General features: G+C 25.8%; 2 protein-coding genes across 3 annotated transcripts; one reads left to right on the plus strand and one right to left on the minus strand.

Moving 5' to 3' along the window:
- The first annotated feature begins 7,153 nt into the window (after positions 1–7,153).
- LOC101489117 (transcription factor bHLH112-like) lies at positions 7,154–10,372 on the plus strand. 2 transcript variants are annotated; one of them, XM_004485619.4, is made up of 7 exons: positions 7,154–7,679; positions 7,921–8,518; positions 8,600–8,701; positions 8,761–8,838; positions 8,942–9,007; positions 9,599–9,649; positions 9,740–10,372. In XM_004485619.4, exons 1-7 carry the CDS (start codon positions 7,315–7,317, stop codon positions 9,893–9,895), a joined length of 1,416 nt encoding a protein of 471 aa, XP_004485676.1. In that variant the 5' UTR covers positions 7,154–7,314; the 3' UTR covers positions 9,896–10,372. The 2 variants fall into 2 exon arrangements, with proteins under 2 accessions (XP_004485676.1, XP_004485677.1); XM_004485620.4 differs by having other exon boundaries at positions 7,156–7,679; positions 8,773–8,838.
- Positions 10,373–15,884: 5,512 nt separating this feature from the next.
- On the minus strand, positions 15,885–17,406 carry LOC101489655 (NAD(P)H dehydrogenase (quinone) FQR1-like). The gene is made up of 4 exons (XM_004485621.4): positions 16,887–17,406; positions 16,722–16,815; positions 16,389–16,651; positions 15,885–16,254 (listed from the first exon to the last, which is right to left on the minus strand). The coding sequence occupies exons 1-4, from the start codon at positions 16,907–16,909 to the stop codon at positions 16,023–16,025; spliced, it is 612 nt and encodes a 203-aa protein (XP_004485678.1). The 5' UTR covers positions 16,910–17,406; the 3' UTR covers positions 15,885–16,022.
- Positions 17,407–17,577: the final 171 nt, after the last annotated feature.

Raw genomic sequence — 17,577 nt, forward strand, 5'->3', positions numbered from 1 at the left:
TGGGAATTGGTTTAGTCCACAAAAGCAATGATTAACGAATGACTTGTTACACTTTGAAATGCAAGATCACATTCACCGCCACCGTGTGAAACATGAACGCGTGACTGACTTTTATACTTGCTAGTCAATTGTGATAGGGATTGCTGCCGCTGAAAACTCACCGACCCTAACTTATGTTATGTACTACTACACCACACTTTTACTCTTAAATTAAGGAACACAAATTTCTCACATTTATTAAGCTAGTTAATACGTAGATGGCTCATGGCTCTATGTATTACTATACTTATGTGATTTTTCCAATGAATAAACTATTAATGCCAAAAAAGAGAGAAAGTAATTAAGATAAGAGAGTATTAGAGTATAATTAGCGGGCGGCTCTTCTAAGAAGATCAAATATTTGAGTTGACTCATCAAGCTTACCAATAACACGCCCACTTTCAGTTTTCATTTAACCAACAAACAAACCAAGGTGTACAAAACACATGTGCTAATCAAAAACTATTTTATACAATTTTACTTTATATACTCGTGGCCACTTCTTTCTCGATTCCCCTTTCTTTCTGTCGCGTTTTAAATATTTTTTTCTGATTTCTTTTTATTCTCCTCCTTGGCTAAGTTATCATGAAATTTTCAGTGCATCATTGATATAGTCATACGTGTCTTATCAATCCCATCCTGCATAACACGTGACCCTCTCCTTGTTGTATATGCAAAGATATAATATTATATAAAAATATTTATTTACCGTAAATAGTTCTTTGTATGTAGTTTTCTTATTTTCCTTTTCATGTTCCGGCTCCGTTTATTCGCTATGCACACCTCAATATTACAAAAGCATGATGACACCAACATGTTACGTATGCGCTCCATATATACTCAACTTTTTTATGTTACAGTAACTATATTCTTAGTAATCATCAAGTTATTTTGTATTTTAATTTTACTTATAAGCATGTGTGATCAAAGGATTTAATGTATCACTCTTATAATTAATTAATGTCACAATTGTGAGTGTTGATGTTTCCATTAATTAATGGTATGGTTGCTGCATTATTCCAGTAGTTGATATTCGTTACGCTCTCTATTTTTTAATTGTCTTAATCTTGTTTTTCTATTTGTTATTTTCAAAATTCAAGCATTAAATACTTTTTTTTTTTTTTGCAAATTACTATACACTATTATTTATTGCAAAAAATAAACTGATGCAATGGAAAAATGAGTTATCAAAAATATAATAAGAAAAACTAACTAACAATTTTATCAAAAAGAGTAAATTTATTTATTAACTTTTTTATATCATATCTATAACTCTTACAATCGGATTTAAAAATTGAGAGTTGACATCATCTTTTTTTTTTTTTTTTTTAACTATAGTCGAAATTATTTCTATTTTTCAAAATTAACAAATATTATTGTTATTGTTATGGTTTTTTGTGTAAAAAGTTAATAAATATTAAAGTTATGTCACATGTTTTAAAAATGTTTGCAAATATATTCACAAAACTATAATAATAGAAGAAATAAAGAGTGTGATAAATAGAGATAATTTAAACCCGTGTCACTTTTTACAAACTCTTGTAGAGCTCTCAATACACCATCGCATCCAATAATATTGTGCTTGATGCGTATATACAAACGGTAGTTGCCCCAATCAATAGACTCTAATACCATATTCAATTTTTATATTGAACTTAGTATGTGTATATAAATTGTTGATGAACCAATTGATACACTTTGATACTGGGTTAGAATATCGATAGAAATCATGGAAGAGAACAAAATTAAATTAAAAATAAATTTTATAATTAATATTGATAGGGGATGTATCAAGTGAATTGAAGGGTTGGAGGATTAAATATTGATCATACAATCATACATGATGGTTATGATTAAAAGTATCATATGACCACTTAAAAAAGACATGTGACTTTTTATTTTAATCTTAACCATTCATGACTTGATCAATAAATTGAATAAGATTTATTTCTCTCACACTCTCATTATAAAAAATCTCTCATTTGATATATTTCCATATTAATAGAATGAGAAAAGATACCGAATAAATACATAGTATGCTCTTTATACATAGAGTTAGTGAAGATTTAACAAACTAACCACCGAAAAACTAACTCTAAATAATTTTTAAATTTAACTATAATAAACTTTTACGTCTAATATTATTAAGTTAATTAGTTAGTATATATCGAAAAACCTTAAAAAACAGTAAAAAAAAAAAAGAAAATGAGGAAATAAAGATCAAAAGTATTTGAAAAAATAATATTATTTTAAATAAGGGGGTGCAATGGATTAAGATTTTAAAATATAATTTATGCATAAAATATCTCTTAGATTTTAAATAATTTTGTAAGATTTGTAATATAGACTTCAAATGATTTATAGCATAAAAATTTATAGGATTTTAAAAGAATTTATGGATTTATAAGATTTCAAATGACTCAACAAATGTTAAGCAATCATTGAAGATAGATGACTACAACGTACCATCAAACACAATATTCTCGATACATGTTTTTTTTCATTTGTTAAAATTCAAATTATTCCAAAAAGAAATCAATTCCACGTACGTATTTAAAATAATTGCAGTTGTTATTATTCTATCTACATAATCCTAGATAATATATGGAGAAATTAGCAATTTGTTTTCATTTTGTTGATTGTTATCTTTGTATGTAACATTTTCATTGTTATCGTCTCGATTTCATTTTTTAAGAATCTACAAAGTAGATTAACAATAATTTTTTATTTTAAGAGTTATTATCACAATATATAATATTTTTAAAGACTGGTTACTTGCATCGAAGTAAAACTGAAAATTAACGCCATTTTTAAGAAGTGAAAATAAAGTTTTGTTAACGGGTCAATTTTAAAAATCTACATTTATATTGAATATGTATATAAAATTTAAAAATAACAATAATATTACTAACGAGTCGAGTTTTGATTTAAGTGAATATCAACAATTCAAACCAATTTTCATCCAAATTTTAATTTCATAAAAAAAAAAAACTCATATACATTTATATCTAATTAAAACAAAAAATTTCATCCAAATGAAGACCGATTTTGGTGAACAATCGCTTGTGGAATTTGTTGCCATATCAAAATAACATATAGGTAAAGTGTGAAGATTAAAGAGTCAACCCTTTATTATTGATATATTGTCTTTGACGCATGGCGTTATGCCGTTATGAGAGGTCCCTATTATTGTTTCACGCGCGAATGTTGGTTTGGTGGGTCCTTTGACTCTTTCCACCTTAACCATGTCATAAGCATGACGTCAACTCTGTTTCTTTATACTTCTTCTGATTCTTATTATAAGGAAAAAGAAAATTAATCAATTTATTTGAATATTTTTTATGAATATATACTTTTTAGAAAAGTGTGAGAAATTAAATATATCTATTAACATTTAAAAAAACAAATATTAAACAGAAATAAAAAATTATTTAAATAATTATAAATTTTTTCTTATAAATAAAACAAAAAAATAACCATATTTTTTTTATATTAATGTGATCGGTAGTATAATTACTTCTCTTGAATAAAATATAAATAAATTAATTTTTTAAATTAAATATAAATAAAATTCAATAATGTACCTTTATTTAATAATAAATTCTCTAAACTATCTCTCATTTAATATAAATTTTTATACAATAGACTTAATTTTTTATTGAGATTGTATAAATTAATATAGTCCACTTTTTTTTTGTTAATATGCATAATTTATTCATTTTTTTTATAATTCATTTAAGACGAAGTGGCTTTTTTTCAACCACCTTTGTCTTTAACTATAAAACATCAAATCACAAAAATTAAAAATATTAATAATAGTGATTTTTCGCCTAAAAAAATGAAGTTGTTTAGACCAACTTGTGTTGTTTTTAACTATTTCATTTTCATATAAAAAATAGTAATAGTAATTTTTTTTTGTTAGATTGATATTGTTTTTATTATTTGACCATTACAGAGAGAGGTTCTTGAAATAATTTTTTTTATAAAAATAAAATAAAATAATAATTAATGAATTAAGATGCATCTTTAAAAAATAATCAAAATAATTTTTTGACAATTCATTTGTTTCTAAAAATATAAATAATTATTCAATTTAAAAGTCTCTTATATTCTTATTAGTGAATAAAATTAACATAAATTTTATAAAATGAAAATTAAAAATAATTTCACAAATAAATTATTCTCGTTTATTTATTTATTTTCCATCAGTTTATTTTGAAAATAAATAAATAAATTTGAGCTGAAAATATCAATTTTTATAATTCTAAAATATCAAACACAAATTTTTAAAATTTCATTTTTACATTTAAGTTCTTAACAAGTGTCTTTAGACATCTACAATGGTGAATGTTTCACTTATTTAGCACCAATTAAACTAAATAAATAAATAGTCGACTATTGAAATACCTTATATCCGTTGAAATATAATGGTATAAATTTTTTAGTGAAAACTGTTTAGTAGTTTGTTGGTTGCGCTAGAATGGAGGAATTGAATGCTTATTATCTATACTAAACATTAAAAAAATTATTGAATAATTATATGTATTCTAAACACTAAAATAAAGGTCCTTCCATTGTGGATTATACCAATTCCCTTTTTATTTAACAAGACTTGTGCCTACACGTCAAGTTGACCAATATTTGAGGGCGGGCCGGGGGCTATCAAATGAACCATATAAAACAAATATGGTTACTAAAAATTTCAAAAGAAAAAAAATTCAAAGGAATATTATAATTAAGTCATTTAAGTCAATTTCCAAGCAATTTCAAAGAAAACTGAAACTTAGTTTCATGGTATGGATCTGACCTAATTTCTGTAATTGGATCCAAATCAACTCAGAATTTCTTTTTTCTAAAATAATTTTCTGTCCTTGTCAAATATATTTCTTTATTTAGACAATATTATTGTATAATGTAGAGTTGATGGCAGTAATTAATATATATGAAGACATTACATATTTTAGTTATGTTATTTTCGTGAAAAAGTTTTTTATTACAAAATAAGATGGTTAAAAATGGATGAATTGAATCCTTAAACTATAACTTAAGTAACATTCGATATTGTTAGGTACGACGTTTTTTCTCAGATTAAAATTCAAAATTTTACAATTATGTTATGACAAAATTTATCAATTATTCTAAAACAAAAAAAAAAGTGCATGAACTGAAATTAGATAAATCGTAAATTAATTGATAATAAAGAAGAGTTATAATCAATGACTAATAAGAAAATTTAGTAAAATTGTTGTTTTCTTTCTTTTATTTTTAACTTCTCATTATTTTTATTGATAGTGTCCACAATTATTGACATCTTTGTAAAAAAATGTTTTAAAATGAACCACCCTTCAATTTTTAATGCTATATTTTTTTTTTCTTTCTAATTTAAATTTTATGATCTAAATAATAGTACTTCTATCATTTCTATGTAAATATCTCTCATTTTGCATGTATGATATTAATAAATGCATCAATATTTTATATCGACAATTTAGTAAAAATATAAGTTTTGCTCTTTCTTTTATATAATTTTTTTAATATGTGTGAATGATAAAATACTTGACTCATTATTTGACGGAAGTAATTTCATGTATTAATCACTCTAACTTATAAATAAAGGACACACAAAAAGTGTCCCCAAATTATAGACCTTGGTCAAGATGATGAGAGTATCACAATCTAATCCGAGAGAAATTGAACAAAAGCTTACTAACTCAATGCCAAATATTAGTGTTGACATTGATTTAATTAATTAATTACGTGGGGGTTTAATTTGTTTCTTCCTAAAAGGAAAGCTACTACATTGAATTAATAAGTATTTGACCTTTGACATCAAACACAAGTATTTTGAAGTAGTTGAAAATTAACATATACAAATGCTAAATTATTTGATTACCTAAAGCCAAACTGGTGTTAAATATCATCTTTATCTCAACTAAAGAAGGAGGAGCAGTTTTGGGGACAAGACATACGAATTTGGTACTAATTACGTTGTAGCGTATGGACGTTGTGTTTCAATTTCACTAACTCGCTTAATATACATGTGTCTACTCATTGAAATTTGGCCACTATCTAACATTAAAATTGAAATGTTAATTCGTCTCATTACTACTTTTTGGTTTTGTTTATTCACCGTGGTATTCAGAAATATTATTATTTGTTGGACTATGACCATCAAATGGTCCTCAAGTTTATCATGAACCACACCTTTTTTAATATATTATAAAATTTGTGCACCAAGTTAATAATTTATGATAGAAAAAAAATCAGGGATCACTTATCAAGTTTAACAAATGAAATGGCAAATAAGAAGGAAATTGTTAGTCTTCAAAGGTGTAGACCAATGATAAACATCAATTGAGACATTGCAGAAGTACTAAATTGAAGTCTAGTCCGTCAAACAAATAATTTTATAAAACTATTTATAAAACTATTTTTAGCTAATTTATATATTTTCACTTTACTAGCGGGTTTTATTTTTCAAAGAACTCAGAATCAAGTTTCAATTTTTTTTCAATCACATTTTTTTTTTGTTGGACTTATTTTCAAACACTTTTTTTACTCAAATTTCCAATCACATTTTGAAAACAAAGGGATTAATTTCAACCATATGATCAATATTTTATTGTATCACCATCTCCATTATGGTCAATCCAATATCATCATACCCACAAAACTTTATACATAAGGAACAAAAATTGTCCACACGGCATGTACTACAATTCTTCATATTTTATAGTGTGTTTAACATATAACTTCTTAAAAAATTATTCATCCGCCCTTTAATATTTTTTTTTGATATAAAATAAATTTTATAAATATATAATATTGGAAGATAAATATAATATTTAATTAAAATTTATTATAAAAATACAATATCTATCTTTACTAAGAGCATATTAGACAACCTTATATTTTATTCAAAAAGTAAGACAAAGAAAAAACAAACCCAAGACAATTAATAATTAATCATAGGAACATATACGAATTATATTTTTTTTTTAAATGGAGAGAGAGAGAATTAGAATTTGATTCAACATTCTCTCATTTGTCAAATCATCCCCTTGTAATGTCAACCAAATTCTGGTCATTTCCGGGGTCCATATATACCCTTCTAACCATTTCATATATAAAATCTCTCAACACCCTCTAACCTTTCTTATCCCAATAAGCTTATAAATTAACATAGTTTGTACTTAAGTGTGATATCATTTGTTAACTCAAAAAAGAAGAAGAGCTAGCTCTTAAGACAAAAAATATATATCATCAAACTTTGACATGGCTGAGGAGTATCAAGCTGGGATTTGTGGTGAAACATGGTGGAATATTAATAATTCAACAAGAGGTGTATTTCCACTTATGATGAACTCATCATCAACATGTTCAATTGCAGCTAATGATGGAGGCAACTATAGTACTTGGCAAAATGAATTTTTTGGTTTGAAGGAAACAACAACAACAACAAAGAGTTGTTCTATTGAGGAAACTAATACTAACTTTGATGTTTCTGATGGTTCTTTTTGTTTTCTTGATACTCATAAGCCACAACAAAGTGAATCAGCTAATTTAATTGATTCCACCTTACAAATTATGGATTTTGGACTCTCATCTCCAACTTCCTCCAATTGGAATCACTCCCTATTGTAAGTTCTCTTAAATTAATTATTTAATTAATCAATTATTATTTATTAAATATAAATTATGCATCATCAAGTTCTTCTCATAATTGAATATATATATCTATCTCAACAAATATAATTTTTATATGGTATTGTATTATGGTCCAAACCAAAGCTTCCACTATGAATGAAAAAGTTGTGAAATTTTCTTTTATTTTTTTTTCTTATTAATTGTTAGTAATTTATTTTTGTGCAATCATTGTAGTGGAACTGGAAGGCCAGAAAACAATTTTCATTCAGTTCTTGAAGAAGAAACAATGATAGAATCTTCTAATAATTCACAAATACAAAAGGAATGGAACACAAAGAATATGATCTCATCTACAAGTGGAATTAGGCAAGTTTCAACACTTGATGCTTTCAAGCCAATGGACCAAGAATTTTCCTTAGATGAACAAAGTGGTTTATCATGTGGATTTCCAATTGAAACATCTAATTCCTATGATTACCCTTCAACTTTGATACAAAGTTTATTTGATCCTCAAACACAACCACAACCACAAACACATAACTCACTTTTTACCAACCCTTGTATATCTTATTCAAGTAGTGCAAATTATGGTACATCCTCAAATGAAGTATCATCACCAACATGGTCTAAAATATCTTCTCTTATGAAACCTTCAATGCCAAAACAACAACTTAGTGGATTGCAGTTTTCCAATAATACTCCTTTTTGGAATGCTTCAGCTGAGGCACTTAATGATATAAGAGCAGGAGTTTTGGCTTCATCACAAGCACAATATCAATCTCCTAATTTTGAAGATAAAAGACTAAATTGCCCAATTACTCTATTAAACAAGGTATATAATTATATAACTACTAATATTAATTTTCATGCCAACACAACTTACTTAATAGGGCAAGAATTGATCTAAGTGCAGCTAAAGAGAGAAGAATCTCCAGAAAGAACAAAGAAAAATTCATCTGAAGGTGCAGTGAAGAGGGCAAGAATTGAGACACCATCCCCATTACCAACATTTAAGGTATTAATTGTAATATTTAAGATGTGATTAATATTTAAATTAATCTGAATTAATAGTAGGTTTGTGGACAGGTTCGGAAAGAGAAATTGGGGGACCGGATCACTGCACTTCAGCAATTGGTTTCACCTTTCGGAAAGGTGAATTTCTTTTCAGATCTTTCTCTTTCACTTTTTTCATTTATAGCTACTTTGACAATGATATAATTAATATATATTCTTCTTCATCTTAATTAATATACAGACGGACACAGCATCTGTTCTTCATGAAGCCATTGAGTACATCAAGTTCCTTCATGATCAAGTCAATGTATGTTTACACTTTCTTTTAATCAAAACCCTAATTATTTTTATTAATTAGAAATAGCAAGGTTGAGAGAAAAATGGGAAGTCATAACTTGAAAAAACTTACAATGAAATATGAAAAATGATATAATGGTACTTCTATTTATTTATAGTTGTTTGTGAAAAGAGACCTTCTAACTAATTTTTCTAACTAACTCTAATTGTAACTAACCGATTAAGTAACTAACTCTAACTAATTACTAATTGATTGATTAATATTAACAAATTTTAACTATCTTAACAGTTTGGTTGACATGTATAAGTTATTAATTATAAGATATTGAAAAAAATTAATATAAAAATAAATTAAGAATTAAACATTATGCCATTATCAGTGTAATTGTTAATGAGAATCCATTATTTTGCTCTATGATTATTTTGAAGTTGATCATGTGACATAGAGATATAGTATTCTTTCATTAATGTCAATGTATATGGCTATTGCATTTAAAAAATTATGTCTAATACAAAAAATAAATATAAAAATAAGACCGAGGCTTATCTTATCTATGTGTTTATAAAATAAATATAATTATTGTTTCTTATTAAATTTCAGGTTTTGAGCGCTCCATATATGAAAAATGGATCACCCATTCAACACCACCAGGTACTATGCCATAATAATCTATCTTTTATTTATTCTAAAAAAAAATATATTTATTTATTGATATTAAATTGTAAATATTTTTGTATGAAGGGTTGTGATAATGTGAAGGAGTCAGAAGGAAAAAAACAAGATTTAAGAAGCCAAGGGCTATGTTTGGTACCAATTGCAAGCACATTTCCGGTGACTAATGAGACCATTGTTGATTTCTGGACACCTTCATTTGGAGGCCCACTCTTTGGAAGATAGAAAAGAGACTCTATTTAGTGGACACAAAATTAACCACAAAATTAATTAATTATTATTATTATTTTATATTTACATTTTAAACTAAAAGGAAGAAATGAAGAAGGCATAATTGGTATGCAAAAAGAGAAAAGCTGAAGAAACAAAAGGAGTGGGCCACGTGGAAGCAGAATGATGTGCTCTAGTAAATAGATTAGTGACTATTGGAAGAGAATTAATGTTTATATATAAAAATTAGAGATTTGAGATATAGGTTAATTTCGTTTAAGATTATAATAGGTCCAATTAAGTTTTAGTTATGTAAGTTTAAGAGGGGGAAGGAACAAGTGGTAAATTCAGCAGCATTTGAGATTAGATTATAGTTTGTTTATGCCTGAATTTAGCAGATGGGGCTACCTACCTAAACTAAAACGCCTTTTGTTCCTGCTCCTAATACTCGATATATATTTTAATACTATTTCTTTTCAATTATTAATTCAAGTAGGATGCACCGACTTTTATTTTATTAATATTCGTTTCATTATGGTTTTAATTTAACTAATCCGTTTTGGACTTGCATAACTCATCCTGTTTATTTTGTTCGTCAAAAGAAAAAAAATCACCCTGTTTAATTAAAATGTATGCAATTTTGAAGAATATATTGATCATATTAGAACCAATTAGTCAATATATTTTAGTTTATTAGTTCATGATTCGTGTTATATATATATATATATAGTTATTCAGAAAAATATAATTTCTGATATCGTTATAAGATATCTAATTATTTATAAACGTTGATAATATATATAACTACTATTTTTAGGTATTTAAATTTTTGGAGTTTGTGCAATAATCTAACATGTACCTATTTTGGACTTAAATATATTTAATATAAATTTTGGATCAAATATATTAATTTTTATCGAGTCATTTTTTTTTATATTTGGAATTATGGAGAGTATTGTTTAAAGTTCTTTTATGTAGGTTTATAATATAAATTAGAATGTAGATTTAGAACGTAAAACAATAAAGTGTGTTTAGTTGAGAGAATGTAATGAATAAAAAAAAAGAAGTGGAAAAGAATGTAAATTAAAGAAAGAGATACCAAATAGAGTAAATATGATTTAGTGTTAGGTAGAGAAAAACAAAGAATAAATTGAAGGAAAAGAAGTGTGATCTAACTTTTCTCTTGTTTGTGTGTATAAAATCAATAAATGCTTTAACAAGTCCCTTTAAACTTGTTAAGAAATTAAAAGAAGAAATTTTGTATTGAAAAAAAATAAAATTTAAGGTTTAAAAAAGTTAAATAACACAAGTTCTCAAACATTTTTATTTTTTAGTTTGAAGATAAAATGGTAAAGAAATTGATATACAAATGTAAGATTCTGAATTCGAAATATATAAATATGATATTTAGGTTAATAATACTAACATTTATCGGTTGAAATAAATTTTATGAATATTTGTCATACACTTCTAATAATAACATTCTATATTTGAATCATCTTATTATTATTTGCCATACATAATTTATAACACATTACATTCTATAATGTGTCAATATACACAAAACTATAATAATGAAACTTTTTATTTCTTTTGACAAATGAAGAGGATCATGATCCTTCTTTTGTCTTTAATTTTGTAAAACCAATTAATTGAAGTGGAAATCCTATAATTTTGCAACTCCGTTGGTTATTTTTTTACTAACATATATTAATTATGTTACATCTTTTTATGTAATTTGTAATAATATACTACAACAAAATTATAAAATATTTTTTTCTTTTCTATTCAAGAGTAAACTTATAAAATAATTCAAATTATTAACAAGGTTTAATACTATAATCCAACTTTCAAATTCTCCTAATGTAGTCAATAGAGTTTTAAATATAAAGAGAAAAGTAGTATTTGTTGATAAAAAGTTTATCAATATCATTTTTTGATTTATGAGACAAAATAATCTCAAAAATAAAGTTTAATTGCAGTTTTGACTGTATATATTAAAGCTTTGTTGATAAAGCTTTATATATTAATTAGCTTTATCTTTGAACTGACAAAAAAAAATCAAGAGTAAAGATATTAAAATAGGTTACTTAATCTATTTAAGGTCGACTTTAATGAATTATAATTTTATTGGCCGAGATAAAAAGTTCTCTTTAAAGGTGCACCAGATAAAAAAAAACACTTGTTAGAGTACTATTTTTTATTTGAGAGATGAAATCATTGGTACTCATTAAACTTTTTAACATCTACTAATATTTTGTATTAGCAAAAATTATTGTGAAAGAATTACTTATTTATCATATATTTAATATATAGTTTATTTACTATTTATATTTCGTCTCCTTGTGAAAAGTGAGCTAGTTTTGCGACGGTTTACTGAAAAGTTCTATTAAAATTTAGACTTAATTTTAGAATTTATACTTTTTTTTTTTATCAGGCTTTTGGAATCGATTTATACGAGTTAGCCGAATTTGAGGACTCTCCTTAAGAGCATGAGAGTTGTCATGAATGTGCTTTGTTTACATAATAGAGAGGTGGACCGTTCGAGGACAAGACAAAGAATCAAATAATCAAAGAGAAATAAACTTAAAGCTAAAGAATCCGTTTCTAAGAAAAGACTAATCATGAAATGTACTACTTTAGGAATTAAAAATCAAATTAATGGTTAGTATCTCTTGGCATATAAGCTTATCATTTATATTTTACACTTTTGAAGTTGATCGAACGATAAGTCTTCCATCATAGCATACATTTCAAGCATCTATACATCATTTCTAGTCTCTGTATATATGGAGTAATCCATGGATATCAAATCTTAAATTTTTCCTTTTAAATGTTAGGTTACTTCATGTAAAAGAATATACTTTAAAGGAATTTCATAAAGCAAAAACGTGGAAAGTAAAAGACAAGAAGCATCATTGTTATGTTAATAATTAAAGTACATATATATTATGACTGCTCGGACATCTTACTTTGATACAAAAACTTTTCTTTTTGTTGTTTTGGCAAATCATTTAAAAAGCATGTGTTTCAATCTTGTAATGCAAGCTTTAAAAGGGTTCTTTCTTTTTTTGATTTTGCAATTATTCACATATATACTAAAGTACATGCTTAAATTCTATCAAATAGCATTGACATATATATTATATACTAGTGTCATATTATTCCATACCTGGGCTGACAGGCTTTCCCTTGAAAGTACTTTTGACACATTAAAATTGTTATCAAGTTGCATGCATGATTGACCTAAGTGAAATGTTCTCATTTGAAAGGACACATAGACTTTAGTGTGCGACACACACATATATAGAACAAACAAAAGATATACACTACCGGTGTTTTATATCATATGTATTTCACCACTTTACTCTACTTTTATGTTATAATATGAAGAAGAAAAAAAAAATGTATATTAGTGTAAAACTGTTTTAATGAAAGAATTTAAAATTAATTTTGACTTCTATTTATGTGCTCTATGCATTTTATCAATTAAAAAAAAGAAGATAAATGAAGTTCTATGAAATCGTTGAAAATCAACTGTTTTGGCATAATTATTTTTGAACCAACAGAAATAAATTACTATTTAATAAAAAGTTATATAATATCATTTTAAAAATTATAATAGTTAAAAATAATATAATCAAGCAATAGAAATATAAAATATTTTATTTTGGTATTTATTGTGATGCATTATCTAAAAAATTATAAAATCTAAGATTTCCTAAACGTTAAAATATGAGAAAGAAAATATTTAAAAGACGTCAAAATGCTTCTTCTTAGTTTTACACAAAAATCTCAGCCTAATAACATTTAAAATAATTTCAAAGTATATTATTACTAATAATATGAATGCTGATTATATTTTTCCAAAAAAATAATATTTAGAAAATTGCCATAATCCTCACTGTTAAAAAATAATGTTTAGTAAAATATAAAAGTATACATACTAAGAAAAAAAACAACTATACATACTTCCTTCAATTTTTTATTCTTTATCATTTTGTTTTTACATGTAATTCTTTTTGTTATTTAGGAAACTACTGCTAGATATAAAGAATGATTTAGGTGGATGTAAAGTAAGTAATTCACTTTAAAACTAAGGTGAATAGTATTAATTAACCGTTAGTAAATAAATAAATTTGTGTAAAAAAGTTAATAAAATAAATAAATTAATAGTTAATATTATAATCACTCATGACTTATATATATATATATATATATATATATATATATATATATATAGCCATTTTAAATAATTTAAAAATTATGTTTTAATTTTAAAAATTGAATTTATAATATAAAATATATATATATATATATATATATATATATATAGATAATATTAACAATTGATTTGATCATCAATAATTTATATTAATTTATATTAGTTACTTTATTCTCTAAAGTAATTTATTTTAGAGAATTTAAATCCATAAAGAAAAGAAAGACACATGTGTTTGATTTGATTTTTAAAAACAATTTCTCTTTTCTAAAATTTTAAAATTATAAAACATGTTTGGTTTACTTTTTCAAAAAAAATTTGTTTTAAATTTTTTTGTTTTTAAAAATAAAAAAATAAAAAAAAGCTAAAAGGTGTTTTGATTTTCAATTTACAATTTTGATCTTTTTCTCAAACATATAACAACACCACCGAAAAATTACAAATTTTCGTTACTGACAATATGGTAAATATTGTACATAATTTTATGTTTTAATAAAAAATGGTTTGTTTTGGTGCTGCCCTAATCCATCCTGCCGCCATGACGCCAACTTCACTAAACACCATATTCCATATATATTTTTGCAAAAGATATTTCATGATTTTTTTTTTCTTCTTAATCTAAAATAAGTGTCTCAATCAGGAAATATATTTAAATTTGTTAAACATTTATAAATAAATTTATATTTATTTTTCAAATCCACAATCTACAAATCTAATATATATTATTTTAACATTAAATCAATTATAATTAAATTGTTTTAACCCTTACTTCTATATATATATAAATGAATGTAAAATTCCACCAAAAAAGAGTGTATGTATAATTATTCTAGTATTAGATATTAATAATTAGCACTTCACTTAATCTTATTATTATTTTTTTTTTTATAAATTTAATTTTTTGCGATATTTTTGTAAGTGATAGTTGTGATGCATTATGTCTTATGGGTATAATAATTAGAATAATAATTTATTTTAAAGGAAATTCAATTGATTTTGACTATCTTCGTTGTATAAAGAAAATGCATTCTTTGAAAAGTTTTGTAATTCAATTCATCGTTGTTCAAAAAGCTGATTTCGCCGTGCAAAACAATGATCCTATATTAATGGGATAAAACTCGCACCGTTATGCAAATTGGTTAGTCGTGTGACAGACTCATAAATTATTTGTTCAAAACACTATTTTGCCTTGAAAGTTTATGTTCTAGTCGTAGATTTTTTTATGTAGGTTAAATACGTTATTTTAGTTTCTATAAATTTACTAAACAAGATTTTTACTCTTCTCTAAAATAGTTTTTAAAAATAAAATTATCAAACAAAATTTTATTTTATTTTTTAAAAATAGTTTTTCAAAATTGATTTTCAAAATAGTTTTAAAAAACTAACAAAAGAAAACACAATCAAACCTAGTAGACTATGAATAGGTGGACTAGACTAGGATTTGCGTCTTTACTTTTTGGGCCGATGGGCAGGGCCTTGCGTCTTAAACGTCAGATATTGGGCTCTTTTTCTTGAAGTATGAGTCCTTGTGTTTTCAACAAGAAATGTTGCGTTTTGGGTTGGTTTTTTTAATACTGAAAGTTTTTTTTCCCCATCTCAAATCTCCTTAAAAAAAACCCCTTAATATTTGGATATTATTATTAATCATACCTCATAAGTGATCAATAATAATTTAGAGTTTCATTAACCCTATTACTAACTAACTGGTTATAACTAAGTAACCAAACTAACATTTCTAATCGCAGGAATCAGTTTGTTGTTTTGATAATAATTAAAGCTCAATTGTTGTAAGATAATATAGATTATATAAAAGAGACAATAATTGGATTCAACACTAGATTAATTTATTCTCCCACTCTCTTACCCCCTTATGTGACAAACAGGTTATTTGATTAGATTATATGAAAAGTGGATAGAAAATCATAGCGATCCCTTGAGCTTCTTAGCAATTCCAGCAAAGTACTTCCCCTGATGAAAAGCTTGAGCCAATTCTAATTCAGTTGGTTCTCCTACTCCATGATCCCCAAAAGTTCCAGCACCATAGGGCGATCCACCTTTCACCTTCTCCATCTCATACATTCCATCCCCAAATGTGTACCCAATTGGCACAAAAATCATTCCATGATGAACAAGCTGAGTTATCGATGTAAACCTAATATTTTCAATAATCCAATCCAAACAACAAACATCACTCTACTACTTCTCAATATGACACGTAATCACTGATACTAATTATTGAAGATAATGAATTAGTTGAACACAATGAGAATAGAAAGAGGAACTAACGGTGTTTCTTCTTGGCCACTTCCCTGAGAAGCAGTGGAGAAAAAGAAGCCAGCAGGCTTCCCTGCAAGTGCCTGTTTGTTCCATAAACCGCCAGTTGCATCCATAAATGCTTTGAATTGAGCAGACATCATTCCAAATCTTGATGGAAACCCAAACAATAAGCCATCAGCTTCTGGAAGCTCTTTCGGTGAAATGTCTGGAACATCACTCCTTGGAGGTGCTTTCATCTTCCGTAGGACCACTTCAGACAATGTCTCAGGCACCTTCCATTAATATTATACTAATTCATTATTTGTTCTCTATTATCAGATATTCTAATAAATAAACTCAAACCTGCCAAAGTTTTGCTTCTACTCCTTCTACTGATGTAGCTCCTTTTTTAATCTCTTCCGCAAGCTTCTCAACATGTCCGTACATAGAATGGTAACTAAACATATGCAATGTAAAATTCAATCAGTTTCATTATAAGAGAAATTAAGAAGAAGAAGATGAGCTTACACAATGTAAACTTTAGTGGCCATTGATGTAATTATGTGCAGCGCTCTCCTCTACAGAGTTTGGTGAATGTAAACTTCCACAGAGGCTACTCTTCTTATAGAAACCGAATTCATATATTTTTATGATACCACTCCTTAACGTCACCATCTTTTTAATAATTTACTTAGTTTAAGGCAACAGATAACACCGGACCAACACAAATTTCTCTCATCATTACACAACAAAAATATTTATGTATTCAAAAGGAAAATAAAAGAAGTTGCAATCCTATGCAGTACGATATATTTTTCACGAATACATTATATGAATGTTAAAATTTTAAATTAAAAAAATTAACTATACATCAAAAAATAATTGATTGAAATAGTTAACCTAATTAAAAGATAATACAAATGATAATCAAATATAATAATTGAAATGTTGACAAAAAAATCAAATAGTTAAAGTAGTATAATAAGTTAAAGTAATAATTTAATATAATTATTGTTATCATATAAAAATGTCATGTACTATAACAATTAACGTATCTTTTATCTCTCCAAACACTATTTATTGTATACTAAGTGGAACCGGTACATGCATCTATACAAGAATTCAGCATCAATTGATGTCATCTGTGACCAAGCGAATTTGTCTTCTCACTACATTTAAGTACTTGTTAAAAATTTGACTAAAAAAATAATGTACTGCT

Source organism: Cicer arietinum, chromosome 1, assembly GCF_000331145.2.
Source record: "Cicer arietinum cultivar CDC Frontier isolate Library 1 chromosome 1, Cicar.CDCFrontier_v2.0, whole genome shotgun sequence".
Taxonomy (NCBI): domain Eukaryota; kingdom Viridiplantae; phylum Streptophyta; class Magnoliopsida; order Fabales; family Fabaceae; genus Cicer; species Cicer arietinum.

Bases quoted from the DNA above. Each gene is read 5' to 3' on its own strand.
- LOC101489117 (XM_004485619.4), top strand. From the start codon at position 7,315: ATGGCTGAGGAGTATCAAGCTGGGATTTGTGGTGAAACATGGTGGAAT. The intron at 9,008-9,598 runs GTATGTTTACAC...ATTAAATTTCAG, and splicing joins TCCTTCATGATCAAGTCAAT to GTTTTGAGCGCTCCATATAT. The intron at 9,650-9,739 runs GTACTATGCCAT...TTTTGTATGAAG, and splicing joins CACCCATTCAACACCACCAG to GGTTGTGATAATGTGAAGGA.
- LOC101489655 (XM_004485621.4), bottom strand. From the start codon at position 16,909: ATGGCCACTAAAGTTTACATTGT. The intron at 16,816-16,886 runs GTAAGCTCATCT...GCATATGTTTAG, and splicing joins GCCACTAAAGTTTACATTGT to TTACCATTCTATGTACGGAC. The intron at 16,652-16,721 runs GTTTGAGTTTAT...TATTAATGGAAG, and splicing joins TAGAAGCAAAACTTTGGCAG to GTGCCTGAGACATTGTCTGA.